Here is a 17,380-nt window from a genome sequence, read left to right as displayed (position 1 = left end):
GTACTTACATTGACTGGTGGATGAGTCAAGTTAGTTTTTTGGAGTCAATTTTATTGACCTTATACATGAGTATATACCGAGTATTATTATTAACGTGCTGTTGTTTAATACGTTGCACCTCACCCTGAGTCTTGTGAAGAGGTAGTTAAGAAATAATAATAATAATAATAATAATAATAATGAAGATGGAGATGGAGATGAATTGAATTGATGATGATGATGATTTGTTTCTCCTTGAGGTTAAAGTGGAATACAGCATGTTAAAATACCAAACACGGTTCAAAACCCACAAACCCTCAGTTAAAATGCAATACTATAAAATGATTAAAATATATTCATGTACAAATTAAAAACGCATGATTTAAAATTGACTGGATAGGGAGCATTTTTGGCCTTTTCCTCCAGCGGCGCCTTGTTTTGCCGATTACGTCACAAGCCATTCCAGGCCTCCTTTGGACGCCTCCAGTGAGCACCTACATGGGTGCTTTGGCAACAGGGATGCTGGCTTAAATTCATTTAATGAATCATTCAGCTGCAAGTGATTAGACGCTTTAAAAGGCCTTGCAGGAGTAAACACCCCTAAATACAACATGGGATGTAAAAGACTTGAATTGTGTGTCCCTTTAGCCTGGTCTCCAGAGCCAAAGTCCAGCACTTGAACCACTACACCACACTGGTTCTGTTAAGAGAAGAGAAGGACCTATTCCTAAATAGCTTTGGCACCATGGTGAAAACCTGGCATGAACTCCTCGCCCTACTGACATGGGAGCCATGAGCCCCGCTATAGAGAAGGAAATAGGAGGAGAGAACTAGAAAATCTAGGGAGGAGCACATGGGAGGCCATTGGAATGCATCACTGTCCAGGCCACAGATGTGAAGCCAAGACCCTATTCCTAAATAGGTCCGGCGCCATGGAGAACGCCTTCAGGGCCAGTGAAAACCTGGCATGAACTCACTGCCCTACTGACATGGCTGCCACGAGCCCCATGGATGTATATCCAGGGGCATTACCTGGAAACATTTATATCCCCTTAAACCAGGTTAGGGCAAAGTCCACCATGAAGCGGCCATTCTGCAGCATGCCAGTTGATCCGTTGCTTTGCAAGACTCAGAGATGATATGAGAGAAGGAGAAACCAGCCTCTCTCGACGCTGGACGCTGCTGCGGTGATGAAGATTAATCGGAGACGACGGGCCACATCTGCGACGTGGCACCTGGCCGGCTGCGGAAAGCCGAGGAAAGCTGGTTTTCTAATGCGCTCATCGCGCCAGGGGTGCCCCGGTTGTTCCTTGCTGCAGCTTTCTCAGGATGCTGCCTTGGAAAGACGCCTGGTTAGAAAACAAAGGCACCATTTTGTACAAAGCTAGCTTTCAGGTGGCAACCTCTGTCTCCAGAATGCCTAGATTGGGGTGAGGGGCCTCAAGAGGTGCCAACCCATCTGGTGGCCCACCAAGCTGTCCAAATTTACAACCCTGACTTTTAAAACAAGAATCAGATAAAGACCAGTCAAAACAGGCTGCAGGCTGCCCCAAATAAAGTGGTTTGAGCGTCGGACTATGACTCTAGAGAGCAGAAAATCCCAACATGGCAACCCCAAGAATTTCCTAAGGTTCTCTTAGGCCAGGAAGTCTCCGAAGCATTTTGGACCCGTTCCTTCTACTAAAATTGTGCCAACAGCACCTTGTATTCCTTGTCAGTCTCCCATCCAGGTTTTAACCAGAGCTGACCCTGGTTTGCTTCCAAGATCGAGTGGGATCTGGTGCCTTTAGGGTCTTTAGGCTGGCTGTTCTCTCCGTTTGCCTTCAAATCGCCTGTTGGTTTGTGGCGACTCCGTGAATGTTGTAGGTTTTCTTAGGCAAGAATGACTGGGGGGGATGGTTTTGCCAGTTCCTTCCTCAGAAATACAGCCCTGAAGCACCTGGGTGGCCGGGAAAGAACAATCCTGTTTAAAAATAGTCCGGATGATGGCCTCCATATACTAATTCTGTGAGCTGTTGCTATGCATTGTTTGGGTCCCTCCTTTTCCAACCTAATTGCTGTTTTATTTTGTTTTCTCCCTCTCTTACTTGCTTTGCGGCTGCGATCAAAGTCGTCGCTCCCTGCGGTGGGTGGCACATTTGTTTATTCGATTGTTTGCTCAGCGTTTCACCTTCCCTCCATCCTGCCCTTCATTCCCGCTTTGTGATAGAGATCCTCCACCATTTCAATGTTGGGTATCTCCGCTCCAAAGTGTTTGCAACCTTGGGCCGGAGTTGGCACTTGCCGACACCTGGCACATCCTTGCGCTCAGGCCTTGATCGGATGTGACAGGGATCAATTGACATGCAACAAGGTGTGACAGGTGACATGCCGTCGCTGTCAGGATGGATGCCTCTGATTGACGACTGGTCACAGGATTGCACAAATTTAATATTAGCATCCTGTATTCTTATCAAAATGTGCCAGGGAAAAAAGGGAGAGGGGCAGGGAGAAGCAGTGGGCATCACCCAGCTGTTTTTGTTGGACTACAGCTCCCATCATTCTTCAGTACTAACTAACCTAGGTGGGACTGTTAGGATTTGAAGAGCACAGACAAGAATATAGTTGCCGTTGGACGCTTCCCACATCAGTGGGGCAGTGAATCCACTTCAGGTTTTATTTCAGACCAAACAGGTCTGGAGACCTGGGTTCGATTCCCTGCTCAGCTCTGAAACCCACTGAGTGATCTTGGGCAAGTCAGACTCTCTCAGACTCAGAAAATGGCAATGGCCAACCTCCTTTGGATGAACCTTGGCAAGAAAACCCCATGATAGCTTCACCTTAGGGTTAACATAAGTTGGGAAACAAAGTCACACAACAACAACAAAGTAAAGGGTATAGAAATAAATATGTGTGTGCTTTTTCTCTTCTCTGTTCCAGTCTCTGACAAGGGCCACGCAAAGGGACGGACCCTGGCGCATTCCCCGTTGCTTCCCCACATCTCCCAGCCTGCATGTCTGCCTGCAACAACGGCGCCAAGATGCCTTCTCCTCAGGAGGCTGCCAATGGCTTCTCCCAACCCAGTGCCTCGGGCACTTGGCACAAACCGGAGGAAGAGGTGAGACTGGTGGAGTCTGGCCTGGTGAAGAAGGCCCACCGGGAGATCCTGGACCACGAGCGCAAAAGGCGGGTGGAGCTGAAATGCATGGAGCTGCAAGAGATGATGGAGGAACAAGGGTGAGTTGCTTACTTTGGGACATGAGACATGTCTCGGTGTTGGCTGCTAACTTCCATGTCACAGGGATGGTGGATCTATCCCAGGTTTTGACTAGAATAAAGGAACTTTCTGGGGTGCTGAACACATTGAGGACTATTGTTGAGCAGCTTGGCCAGCTCCTTTAAAACCGTGAACTAAAACACAGTGGCTGAATCTGCACTGCGGAGGTAACACACTTTGACATCATGGGTCCATGCTATGGGAATTTGAGGTTGTAGTAGCGCCACAGCTCTCTTAAAGAGAAGACTAAACAACGTGAGTCCATGGCGTCTGCTGGGGTTTGGTTCCAGGACCAAAATCTGTGGCTGCTCAAATCCCATGAAATACAATGGCTTTGGGAAATGGTGCCCCTTATGTAAAATGCCAAATTCAAGGGTTGCCTATGGGAATTTATATACGCTTTAAAATAGTTTCAGACCGTGGATGGTTGAATCCATCGATAAGGAATCCGTGGCTATGGAGGGCCGACTGCATCTCGCAAAACTTCCAGTCCCAGAATTCCATAGCATTGAGCCGTGGCACTTAATTTGTTTCGCCTTTGGACTGGCTAACTAAGTAACCAGAAGCTAGATGGGAGTAAGCCTTGCAACCAAGCATAAATATAATGTCGAAAGGGCAGGCATTCTTGTGAAGCAATGGAGGCTTCCATATCCACTCCAGGTTTTTCTAGCTTTAAAAGAGATCTCCAAAGGGATGAACATGTTCAGGGCTAATTCAAAGTCATAACTATGTTAGTCTGGAAAGGCAGCCTGTAAAGGGATCATGCAGCACCTATGAGACTAACTGAGAGAAAGAAGTTGGGAGCATGATCTTTCATAGACTTGAGCCTGCATCTTCAGATGCATGTGGCCCCAGTGTGGCCCTTGGGGACCCTGCGTGTGCCGTGGGCCACCTGAAGTTTTTAGGGATCCCTACACAACTTGGACGCAGCATGTGAAAAGTCCTATGCAGTATTATTTTCCTTCCAACACTGCCATATGCTCCCCTTGCACACTCCAGGGAAAAACAGGCTTGGGTGAGTGCTCCAAAACAGCATGAAAGGCCATTAAAAGTGCCCAAACATTGGTTCCTGTAATCCAGAAGATCACGTCTGGTCACTTCTGATGTGGCACAACAAGATGCGCTGTCACCATCTGCTGAGGTTCAAGCCATGGTGGCTGGCGACTTCCATGGTAGTGGAGCCGTGATTCCACTCCATGTTTCAAGTCGGGCATTAAATGTCTCCACCCAATTCCTAAATCAAGGATACCTCCTTTAAAGCTAGTGAGAACTTGGAATGGATCTATTTCCCCACCGACATGGGAGGCACCAAAGTCACTGGGTTCAATGAGCAACAGATGACCCTCCAGCAACTGGTGCGCGCTCACCCTTGTTCTAGAAGATGCATGTGCCTTTCAGGATATTCTGTATGACCTAAGAGCATTAAATAAAAACAAACCAGGGCATGTTAAAAGCAGCCAAAAAGTTGGGATGACAGAGTGTCCCTACCAAATTGAGACAGTGGGCTGGTAGGCAATTCCTTCCCGCCTCCTTCCAGTAAGCCACTTTCTTTAACTGGGTAGACTGGAACGCAGATCTCCTTTTCCACAAAAGGGAAGGCAATCCCATGAGATGAGCCTCTGAGGACAGTTGCTAAAGGGGAAGGATTTGAAGACAGTCCAGTTGCAAGCAGCTGATTCCCTTTCTCTGAATGGGTTTGGAGGAGATTATATCATGTTTCCCCCTCCTCCGGCTCTCTGCCACCTGCTGAGCAGCCTTCTGCTGCCCGGATCTTCGGCGTGGAAATCCCTCTGACTCATTTGTCCCTTGATGCGCCAACCTCCTGCACACAGATTGCGTGCTTGTGTGCATGCAAACACACACATACAGGCATCCATTTAGGGACAGACCCATGCATCACTGTGGATGGCAGGACCCAAAAGTCACCATTGCACAATGGAAGTGCTCTACTGAAACAGTGGAAGCAAAGGTGGGCAGACTCCACGTTCCTCTGTGCTTTGCACGTTGCAACTGGACATTGTGCATTGTGTGTTACAGTGCTCCATTGCAGTTTCACATTGTATATTGAGCATAATATAGGAGATTATTGGTATCTGTCATGCACAGTATACAGCATGCCCCCATGCATCAAGAGCGCCTGGTATAAAACAGGATTTAAAAAATGCAAGATCCTTGGTAAGGTTTTTGGACAATGCGTAGTGGTCATATCCAGCATAAGCAGAGCTACACATGTGGGACCATTGTTTTTGCAGCACATGGGGTGTGGTTGCACATTGTCCCTATATATTGTGCATTCCCGCATTGCAATTGCACCGGGGGATTTTCAGTCATGCGTATTAACCGCTGATCCACAGAGGTTGCGCTACATTGGTATTCGCAACATCGCTGCTGGATATTTACACGATGCTGTGGCGAGGTCGCCATTGTCTTTAGCTCACTCCATTGTTTCACGCAGATGGATTCAGAGGTCTGGGGTTAGATTCTCCGCACACAGGTGCGCGCACAAACACTGCACACTTGCGTTTAAAAAAAACGCAAGGCTTCCTTAGAGCAGGAAGAAAAAGAGGCCAGCAGACAAGTCCACAGCAGGCGCTGGGCAGGATGTGGTGGATTTAATTGGTGATGCACTGCATTGATGTGCTGAGCATAGCTACTCCCCACAGAGCGCCAGGGAGAAAGCGGCTCCTTCTCTTGCATGCTTTATGATTCAGCGTTGCCTCCTTTTTTATCTCCTTCCTCAAGAACTCCATCTGGAAATAAATAAATAAGGAGAACCACTGAGGCTAATGAGAAAAGGGGCCATCTGCTCTGTTTTCTATGCCCAGTCTGATGACGTCCGGCATGCATAATGCGCTACGGCACATATCTATCTTCTTCCCCCCCCCCCATCAGTTCCTCTGTTCCATGTGAGACTGATTTGTTTTCCCTTTCAAAACATCTTGCAAATAGTTATCTAGTTATATACAGTTGACCCTCCTTATCCAGGGATTTTTTATTCACGGATTCAAGCATGCATGGCTAGAAAATATTCCCAAAAAAGGTATAAATTCCAAATGGCAAACCTTGATTTTCCCTTTTATATAAGGAACACTATTCTGCTCTGCCATTGTATTTAATGGGACTTGAGCATCCACGGATTTTGTTATCCACGGACGCTCCTGGAACCAAACCCCAGTGGATAACAAGGTCCCTATGCATCTAAAATATACTGAACCTATACATTATAAAGAACAGGGGTAACAGAAGCGAGCAATTGTAGTGATTCAAGTAACACAGGCCAGAAAGACAGTGCGAAGCCCAGATAGAGTTTATATAAATATCATTGTTTAGTTCTAAAATGAATCTCAGCATATAATATACAGTATGTCATGAAATATAAGTGGTATTCCCATTTGCTTTGGAGATACCATTAGATGCGCACCTGGAAGAAGCCGAAACGGACCATAAGGCCTTCCTTTGTGGTCAAGGTAAAATTTGAACCCAGGTCTTCCCAGCGCCTTTAAATCAAGCCTTTCCAACGTCCTCGCTCTTCCGGGACTCACGAGGCATCTCCTCCTTCTGTAGTCAGAGTTTTCTCTCCTTCTGCCTTACAGCCGAGGAATGTTGATGTATATTTCAAAAGGCGACGCTTTCACAAGCCTGTTCCTTCCTGCCTTCCCTTCCTTTCCGCGCTTCGCCAGCTCCCTTTTATCTGACAACCGTCCTGAAGCATCTCCAAAGCCACAGATTGTTTTCATGTTGCGGGTGCCTTCCCCATGCGACGCTTCAGAGAGACGGCATGGAGAGAGAGAGAGACAGGAGGAAGCGCAGGCCGAGATTTTCTCGCCATGCGCTGCAACTTAACAGGCTTTTCTCTACTGTGGAATTTGTTTTACTTTGCTTTTTCACCAGAGCTTGAGTAGGAAGGGGAAAGAATCAGAGAATCCTCCAGGATCAATCTGCCATAGACTGTTGACTGTGATGATCGAATGACACCTCTGAAGATGCTAGCCATGGATGCTGGCGAAATGTCTTCTAGAACATGGCCACAGAGCCCGAAAAACCCACAAATAGCTATGGACGCCGTCCATGAAAGCCTTCGACTTCACGAATGATGCCTCCATATGCAGGCGATGTCTACTCAGGTCCAATGGCAAAGATATTATAGGAGGGTAGATTTTGGTTGACCTATGCCTAAAATGGCCCAGGATGGCTCCCAGAATGGTGAAAATGCTCCCATGTTCACTACAGGCCTCCAGGGGGGACTAAGGCAACCTTTTAGCTTCTACGGTTGGACACCGCAGCAAAGTTCATAGGATCATAGAGTTGGAAGAGACGCCAAGGGCCATCCAATCCAACCCCATTCTGCCATGCAGGAACTCTCAATCAAAGCACCTCCATCCAGCCTCTGTTTAAAGACCTCTAAAGAAGGAGATCTTTGGAAATCAACATACAATTAGAATGGAATTTTTCATTGGCTTGGATACTGTATCTCTTTTTTAGGAGCATCAACTCCCATCGTCGTGCGGGGATCGAAAAAGTAACTTCCCCAAGCTCTGGGTTTGGTTGTTTTATCATTCCCTGCCTCTTTCCCTCCCCGTGGTGTACATGTTCAAGCCGTGCGCTCTCCCACAATGAGTCAACTCTGTGCCGCTCCGAACATGTGGCTGCGCATCGTTTGAAGTCGGATGAAAAGGAATTATTGATGCCCTCATTACTTGAGCACCCGCGCGCACCTCGGGATGCTCCCGAGGGGCCAGAAGACCAGAAGAAGCACTCAGCGTTTTGCAGGATCATGAGGCACAGCCGAAATGCCAAGCGAGAATTAATCCCCCTCCGCATATGTACAAGGAATGGGCGCTCTGGAGCAGAGGGCAAGGTTTTAGCCTAGGCTTTAAATAATAATAAGAATTATTATTATTATTATTAGTAGTAGTAGTAGTAGTAGTAGTAAGGCACCTTGACGCCACTCTTAACAGCCGTGGCTCCATCCTACAGTATCCTATGATTTGTAGCTTGGTGAGACACTGGCACTCTTTGGCAGAGAAGGCTAAAGACCTTGTGAAACTACATATCTCAAAGAGTTGCCTAAGGTAATACAGGTCTTTCAGACCTTTACAGGGGTCAGTCGGTGTCGGCGGCGCATGAAAGCAACACGTCTGCTTGGAGGGTTTATTTAGTTATAGCAAAAAGGAAAGAAACATGTGAGGAGGGGATAGAAATATAAATCAAGGAGGTGTTGACCCAGACCCACTCCAACACCTGGCCCTATAACTCAGCGTTAATGGGCTGCGGAGGCCACAAAAGCCTGGCCAAAATTGTCCCATAAATACTTGTTCGGGGCTTTTCAGTCCGTCGCAAAGGGAAGCCAAAGTGGCCATTTGTCAACAAGGGCACATTTGAGGGATAAAATACGTCGCCCCGAGAGGAGTTTTTCTTTCGGGTTCCCATTCGGTTTTCTTTGGTTTTCCTCTGCTTACAACTTCTCCCATCTTTCTCAGCTGTTCTTATGGACAAAGGGACCTTTTTTGGACCATCACAAGGTTTGAAGTTTAAACGGGGATGATTGCATGAAAGTCATGCATTCGCGATTAAGATTTTCGTACGACGTGGCCATTAAACTGCCATTATTCCCGGGAATATCCCAGGCAAATGGCGCAATAGCGGTAAAGGTTTTCACACGACGTTGCGATGAAAAGAGATCAAAGCGTCATTATCCTGGGAATAACCAGGCAATAAACGGCAGCAAGTGAATGATTTGCTGCTGTTTATTGCCTGGCTATTCCCTAGTTATTTCCGGGACGATGTGTGAAAATCTTAATCGCGTTTTAATAGCAATTGCATAATGTTTATGGGATAATCCCTGTTTAAACTTCCAATTTCCCCCCTGTGTGATAAACTCCCCAGTTGTGGTTGTTGTGTGCCTTCAAGTCATTTCTGACTTATGGTGACCCAAAGATGAGCCTTTACATTAAAGCCCATCTTTGACCATTCAGTCTGAGGAGCACAGAGAACTTCAAAATGGACTCATGTATGTGGAGCAAAGCTATGGGAAAGAAACCGACCCTGATTATCTTTCTCTCTCTTTCCCTGTCTCCTTTGTCTCGCGTTCCAGGTATTCTGAAGAGGAGATCCGGCAGAAGGTTGGGACCTTCCGGCAAATGCTGATGGAGAAGGAGGGTGTGCTCACCCGTGAAGACCAGCATGGACGCCACATGTGAGTAGAGACCGGTTGCCCTGCGAGCGGAGTGCGGGTCCATTTGACTGTATCCCTTCATATGGTGTGTTTGTGCGTATATTGTTGCGCGCCTTCAAGTCGCTTCCAGCTTATGGCGACCCAAAGGTGAAGACCAGCATGGACGCACTGTGTTTTCTGCGGCTGAAATTGCGTAACTCACCCAAGGTGACCCAGAGCGGGAAATCGAACCCTGGCCTCCTTGTAGTCCAACAGTCAAACCATAACACCACACCGGCTCTATTGATCGATTGATTTCGATTGATTATCTCTCTCAAGGGTGAGGACCTCTTTCAGTCTGAAATGTTCCGCTTCAGAGACATACTTAATCTAGACGTTCTAGACGTTGACCATAGAGTCATGCTGGAGGACCTAGAGATTCCTAAACTCTTACCTAGGCATTTGTAGGTCCTCCAAAGTGATTCTATCGTTGCAGATGTTGATGACAGAGTTGTGCTGGAGGACCTAGAAAGGTGCTCTCTTTATCTGTTTGAGGACTCATTTCTATGTCTTTTTGGCCATCCATGATATCCTCAGCACTCTTCACCACATCTCAGATGAATTTCTTTTCTTTTTCTCTGCTTGCTTCGCTGTCCAGTTTTCACATGGTAATGGGGAATACAATGACTTGGACGTGTCTAACTTTAGCACTCAGTTGTATATATCTTTACTCTTTAGGATCTTGTCTGGTTCCTTTATGGCTGCTCTTCCCATATCTAGTCTCCTTCTGACTTCTTGTCTGCAGTCTCTGTTCTGATCCAAGGTGCAGGAACTCTAACTGTTTTGATTTACTCACTGTCTAGGTTGAATTTATATCAGTTCGCTATGGCCAAGGTCCCATTGCATTGCTATAAAAGGGGAATTCACATCAATGGGTGGCCAGCAGGAGAGGTGCTCTCTGGAGGTCTCCTTCTGCTTGGAAGAAGTAGGAGGAGAGGACCTCAGAAGCATTGTAGCACCATGTATAGATATATATATTTCAAACGTGGAGTCACTGCCTTGCTGACCCTGACTCCTTTTTGGCTTCTTTTAAAAAGCAAAGGAGGTGCACTGACACCAGCAGGGTGCCTCTCGGTTTGCGTTTTCTTTTGGGTTCCTGGTGCCATGTGTTACCTTCCTGACGGATGCCATGGTCCCACCAGGCAAGCTGTAACTCTGCTTTCTGCCCACTTGAGAGGAGAGATCCCCTCCATTGTTCACGCTCCTCCGCTTCCCGGGCTGACAGTGATTTAGATTCGGAGTGCTTGGCAGCCCAGCAAACGGAGAAAACTGCGTGTTATAATCCATCATCCAGGGCAATATGGCTGCAGAGAAGGAGAGAGAAACCAGGTCGGTCAGGACCGAAATAGACCAGGCTGAGTCATCGAATATTTAAGACCTCTTTCAGGAGTAACTCTCGGGAGAGCTCTGAATAGTCCAGGCTGCATCCCCATCCTCATGCCAGCTAGTGGATTCTGGGATCTGCATTCCACGAAAAGGAACTTTTTTCTGAGCGCTGACTTTGGAAAAACATCTGAGGCAGAGAAGAACCAATACTGGAGAGAGAAGGTTGACTGAACATTTCAAGGGGTCCTTGGTTTGTGAAAGAGGCAGCCTCAAAATGCTCCGTTAAATGCTTTATCTTTGGACATCCCATGTCAGTGGTGCGGTGAATCCACCCCAAGTTTGGCAAAGTTTCCAAGATAAGTGTTTTCTTGCCAAGATAATTGTGAACACTGTGGTCCAAAACATGTAAAGGACCCATGACTTTCTTTGAAGACTTCCCAGCGAACCCACCTCATACTATACAGAGACTCATCTCTGACCTAGCCCTTAGTTTTCATGCACAGAGATGGAAATGCATGGGCATTGCAGTCAAAATTAATTTTGCCTCCCCAGATGGAGGTTTTTTGGGAGCCTGGAGAGATAGCTGTGAATTAGAGACACGCGTCCATGAAATTGGCGGTGCGACATGCTTGCATCAGCTTTCCTAACAGAGTTCTCTTTTAATTTGTTCGCCGGACCATTTTGGACGGCAAGTGGTTACGCCTTGAAATTGCTGGAAATTGCAGTAAATTTGTCCCTTTACTGAACTTACACACATGTCCTCTTTGCCACCGGAAAAGGCTCTTAGAGCATCTTCCAGACCGATATCACCATCATCATCATCACCATTCGCCACCACCAAGCAATTCCAAAAAGAGTGACAGAACATCTGACTGAAGTCACCACAATTCATAACACCATTTCTAGATTGTGCACCATAGTTAGGCTTTGATTTCTATTTTGGGTTTCTTTTCTCTCCTTTGTAAAATGCTTTGTTAAGCATGTGGCGCTATGCAAATAAATGTAACAACAACAAAACCCCAGGCACATTTCCAGAGAAGATGACAGTTCAACAGATAGGGTGTGCTCAAGTTGTAACCACAGTTGTTGTTATTCTTGTTGTGTGCCTTCAAGTCATTCCCAAATTATGGCGACCCTATTTCATAGGAGGTTTGCCATTGCCTTCCCTTGAGGCTGAGAGTGTGTGACTTGCCCTAGCTCACCCAATAGGTTTTATGGCTGAGCTGGGAATCGAACCCTGGTCTCCAGAGTCACAGTCCAATACTCAAGCCACTGGGAGACCCCAAAGCGAACCTGTCTTAGTGTTTTCTTGGCAAGATTTGTTCAGAGAGGGTTTTTGACCATTGCCTTGCCCTGAAGCTGAGAGAAAGTGACTTTTGTAAGGTCCTCAGATAGCTGAGCAAGGATTTGAACCCAGTTCTCCAATGCTCAAACCACTACACTATGCTGGCTCCTTAGCCACAGACTCAAATACAGATATGTTTTCTTTCCCCGCTCTAACAATCCTGCCCTGACGTCTCTCTTGTATTTGCTGAGCCAAAACATCCCCGGGTTCCTTTCCTTTAAAACAGACAATTATTCACTCAGCGGGTAATTGGGTTAAGATCCCTGAGCAACTGGGATTAAATGCCTCCCAGGCCGTCGCCAGCCAAAGGATATTTTGCCTCCTGCTAAAATATCTCCTCCCCATCCCTTCTAATTTCTTCCTGGGGGAAAGCAGATAAAGCAGGGGAAGTCTGTTTTCCTCCCAAAATAGGCATTTTTTCCCAGCCACAGCGTTAGAACAACTGAGCGAGGGAAAAACCCAAAGGACAGAAACACAGGCCTTCTGCCGTTGCTGTTGTTCCTTTACATATTTGATCGTTTTCGCCAATGAACTCCAGAAAGTGCTCATGCGAAACCCCCCTCTCAAGAAACCTGCCAAGCCTTAGGGCGGCCATAGGTCGGAAATGACGTGGAGGCGCACAACGACAACAACAAACATTTCATGCTCCCGAGAAAGCCACGGAAAATAAGCGATGCCTCTCTTCTTCTTTTTCCTTGGACAGAGTGATAGAAAACCATCATATGGTGGACGGAGAAGGGTACGCGATTGAATACGCAGAATACCGGGAAGGCTGCCCGCTCCAGTGCGACTGTACAAGCGACTGCTACCAAGATGACAGCAGTCACCGGGAATACAGGTGAGACGGTCCAAGAGGTGCGTAGGGCAAGGTTGTAGCAGCCTACAAGACCATTTTGTTGTCCCCAGAACCGAGCTGAAAAGGAAGGCATCGCCTATTGCTTTCCAAAATATGGGGAGAATTGGTGCCTGTTGGGTGTACAGTTACTTAATTAACTCCAAATAATTAACTCCAATTAGTAACTCCATATTCTCCCTATGTTTACTGCATCCTGCATGTATGATGCAAGGCCAAAACTCTGAATCGGGCTGTACCCGATTTGGCCTTTCCTCCCCTTACTCCAAGTTTAAAAACCTTACCTTTTGCTGTTGGTTTTCGGCTCTCTCTGCAGCAATGGCAGGCAGCTGGCTTCCCACACAATCCCTGCAAGTGCATGGCACTGCCACTGGGCACAAGTTGCTCTGAGGTCAGAATGGGGTGTCCAGTGTCAACAAACATGGCTGGGTGCCATGTTTTATCTCAGCTGTGGCACTGGGCGACGTATGGGGATTGTGTGGGAAGGCAGCCACCCCAGTTTTACTGCGGGGGATGCAAAGGCAATGGAGGAGAAATCAGGGGTCTTCAGCCTGGAGTATTCTGACTAAGGCAAACCCTGTGATTTTATATCAGCTACATTGTTAAGTATACTTAACTAAGTAGTATCTCCTGGACTGATCCCCTCCCAGTCCTGCCATGCCAGGCAGCATCCACTGCTAGCAACATAGGTCTGTTCTTCCATCTATCAGGATGCAGCGCACAATTCCCACTCCCTCGCACCAGTGCGCTCTTGTGTGACAATGCGAACCAGGATCCCTGTAGCAATTCCGGTATGACAATTGGAACCAAGGTCCCTGGTTCTTTTACAATCTCCACATATTTCCTACACATTCGCCATGATCGTAAATATGTAAAGATCATGAATACAAATCGGTTACGGATGCATAACCCTCGGTTACATGTTTGCAATTGCAGTCGTGAATCCTGGCCCTTCTTTTGTAATATAAAAACCCAAAACACTATTTTTTTGAGGGGGTCATGTCATATTAAGGACAATTAGGGACAATTACAGAAATGCTAGGATTGGGGAAAGTATTGCTTATTCCAGCGGTAGAGTCCTCTCCAAAAGGTGGGCATAGCCAATCTCCTTACAAGGTCTTCTTGCAACTTCAAGAGCCATCTGACTTTCAGAAATACAACTCTTTCTTCCCACATACAAGTCTAATGTAGCAAAGAGAAGACTAATATACTATAGCCTTTCTTCCTAGGATTAAAAGGAGAGATCATCATGGAGTGTGGCCCCAAGCCCAGGTGCAGAGGTACTAATGGCAGCTGGTGACTTCCATGTCAAGGGGGCAGTAAATCCATTCCAGAGCTTGACTAGTGTAAATACCCCCTTCGTTGCTCTTGGTGAGGACTAGAGGCATGAAAAATGTTTCCAGGAACAGATCCCTATCCTATATCACCTGCCTCTCTTCTCTCATAGGCTGAAGAGGCGATCCAGTAGCTCCACCTCTCCCCCGCCAAAGAAGAAAAAGAAAAAGAAATCGGGTCACCGTCGAAGCCGGTAAGTGACTCCACCATGGAATTGCTCTTTGCAAAGAAGTCACAGGTCTTCAGTCCGCCTTAGGGAGGTCCATCTTTGACTTTGCTTATTCTTTATCCCTGCACGCAACAATGCAGCAAAGTATACACAATTCTCTCTATGCGTTTGTGTGCATGGCTGAAGGCTTGCTGGTGTTTGACACAAACGTAAGTCCCTATGCAGAAGTTGGCGAGCCTTTTAATCCAATGCAGATTGGCCCTATTCAGCTCAAGGTTTCTTGATGTGGAGTTTTGGATGTGGTGCACTTGGACACGATTGAACATTGTGCATGGGTGCATTGTACATGATGCACATTGCAAATTTGGTGGTGCGTCTAGCTGTGCAACATCTGGATCCACTAAGGAAGCAGCATTGCGCGGCATAAAGTTATGTCCCGTCTTTTCAGTGTAAGATCTTGGAGATGTATGTGTGTGTGTTGATTTAAAAGCAAACACCGCTTCCGACAAGTTTGTTCTGGATTCCAAAAGGGTGCAGTTAAGCTCTAATATATATATATATATTAGCTCAGTGCTATCCAAACCCCAGCAAAGATTCATCACCTCAGTAACATAGGAGCCACGCACAAAGCACTGCAAATATCTTTTCACAGCATAAGGACAAGAAACATCTCTTTGTTGCTGCAACTGTGCTTTTCCAGCAGCTGCCTTTCAGGGCTCCACCACACATTGGCCAAGCCCCTACCTTTGGCCATAGCTTTGCAAATGTACAGTTGTGCATCACCCCACCGCCATGGGAGGAAAGGAAGGTGACAGACCATGAAGAAGCAGCTGGTCTCATTTTGCTCATGGGGGGGAAGCACTGAGGTTGCGCTCTTCAATGGAGCGCACCTGCTTTTTCTTTCTCTCGGGAGCTCAGAGGAGACAGGGCTTCATAGTCTAAATCACCATCTCTGTCCATGGCAGTGACCAGGCAATGGAAGGCTTTGGGACGGAGTGTCAGAGTAAATAAATAGCCCTCCATACCCCATTCAAAACTGAGCTTCGATGTACGCAAGCTTTTCTTTCCTGTGCATAAGTCACTAGCTGGATGCTGGCAGTTGTGTGCTATTGATTGGTCCTCATGCGATCAGGCTATGTACCTAATCCTCTGAGAAACTGCATTATTCTAGTCTCAGAGCTTGGGAAATTTCTGGACAGCAACACAACAAACATGGCCAAGCATCCACTGGGTAGTCTAGAAAAGGCATTAATGGCTCCAGACTGAGACCATGCCTAGATCTGCTGTTTGGTCCTATCTGCAAAGTAACAATGAAGTGCGACGCATCAACATTTGCCACCTCTGGCTTGTCTACCTACGCTTTTCGCCTCAAGTCTTGCTTTGTATCATTGGCTCTCCGCTTCTGGATGCGAGACATTTGGTGGATGAAAGAGCATCACACGCTTTGGTTGCTGGGGTGCGATCCCTCTTCCGCTGCAAATAAATCTGGATAGACCTCTCGGTTGGGATTAGATTTGGCTGGGGTCGTTCGTCAACATAAACAGCACCTGTTAATTTTGTGGTGCTTCCACCTGGATTGAGAATTCTGTAAGCGTTTCTAGCATCAGCTACATGGCTCCCATCACCGGTGTCTCCTGCCTGATGGGGAGACTTGCCCAATACTCCCTGATGCAGAACGGCTTTAATGCGCTTCGCTGCCTCCCTGTGACAGGACTGGGCTGTGCACCGCACCACAGGTCTCATTGCTATCTAAAACACCGTGGGAGGTGCATCCATCACCGGCCTGTCTTCTTCCAAGCCTCCTCCTATGAGCATTTCAGACCTTTGTCCTAATCACTTCCTCCTTGGAGCATCACAGTCATTTTAATGAGCATGGTTTCCTTAGAAATGTGCCTAATGAGGAAGAATTGGGGGTGTACCTTCACTGCCTCTGGGGCAGGGGAGCATTTTAGATGTTAAACTAAGGTTTGAAGGGGCTGTCCAGTGCCTCAAATGGACCCAGTACCTCGGAAAGCTCAGTTTCCCCAATACCAAGAGTAGATCAACTTCCCTGTATACCTAGAGGTCACTGGCTGCTGCTCCATGGGAAGCAATGGACACTTTGGGTTGCTAGAACCAGATGGCAGGTGGGCATCATGTCTTGGAGGCCAGCCCGGGGCAAAGTACCAAGCAAGGTTCATCAGAGATTATTATTACTGTTATTATTATTTATATCCCACCTCTCTGTCCATGATGATCGAGATGAGACAGAAGCAGCCCCAGTTGTGTGCAGGAGCTGAAAAGCCAGGGACAGTTCTCAGAGTCCAGGCCCTGAGCCCAGTAGGATTCAGCAGTAAATCCAAGGCATCTATCTGGAGGGTTCAGTCTAATAAAACCTGGAGTGGATCCTCTGACCCCACTGACATGGAAACCACTAGCAACTGCTGGTCGGCCCTTTTCTCTGAACCTTCCTCCGCCATGTGAACAATTTCTCCTTAACACTTGTTTTGTCTGTTGTTGTTTTTTTGTCCTGCAACCTCAGCAAAAAAAGGAAGCCGGGATCAGAACGCAGGTGAGACAAGTTTCCTTTGTGCAGTAACATGTATGCAATTCTCTTTTTCTGTGTGCGTTTCTGTCCGCGCATGGCCGGAGTCCTGTTGGTGTTCCACACAAGCAGGGAGACATTTTGATCCAATGCAGAGTGGCCACATTCAGCTCAAGTGTTCTTGACACGAGAGTGGTGGCTGTGGCGCACTTGTATATGATTGCACATTATGCATGGACGCACGGGTGCGTCGTGCATGACTGCACGTGAGGTGCATTGCGCATTTGGCCGTGCCTTCCGTTGTGCAACATTTCACTCTCCCAAAGAAGCAGCAATGTGCACTCGCCATGCTAACAGTGTGCGTAAAGTTTTGCGCGGT

The 17,380-nt window shown here is 47.1% G+C and overlaps 1 protein-coding gene across 4 annotated transcripts in view; it reads left to right on the top strand.

Moving 5' to 3' along the window:
• The window catches only part of SRRM3 (serine/arginine repetitive matrix 3), an 89,473-nt gene that overhangs the window by 46,204 nt on the left and 25,889 nt on the right, over positions 1-17,380 (top strand). For all 4 annotated transcript variants that reach the window (XM_042442326.1, XM_042442327.1, XM_042442328.1 and 1 more), the window contains 5 exons: positions 2,899-3,195; positions 9,330-9,431; positions 12,824-12,958; positions 14,421-14,501; positions 16,999-17,028. In XM_042442326.1, the coding sequence (XP_042298260.1) occupies positions 2,972-3,195; positions 9,330-9,431; positions 12,824-12,958; positions 14,421-14,501; positions 16,999-17,028 (572 nt within the window). In that variant the 5' untranslated portion in view covers positions 2,899-2,971. The remainder of the gene's footprint in view (positions 1-2,898; positions 3,196-9,329; positions 9,432-12,823; positions 12,959-14,420; positions 14,502-16,998; positions 17,029-17,380) is intronic.

The sequence above is a fragment of the Sceloporus undulatus genome, chromosome 11, assembly GCF_019175285.1.
Source record: "Sceloporus undulatus isolate JIND9_A2432 ecotype Alabama chromosome 11, SceUnd_v1.1, whole genome shotgun sequence".
Lineage (NCBI taxonomy): Eukaryota > Metazoa > Chordata > Lepidosauria > Squamata > Phrynosomatidae > Sceloporus > Sceloporus undulatus.
The sequence above is the reverse complement of the archived record's forward strand: the minus strand, read 5'-3'. Positions and strand labels throughout refer to the sequence as shown.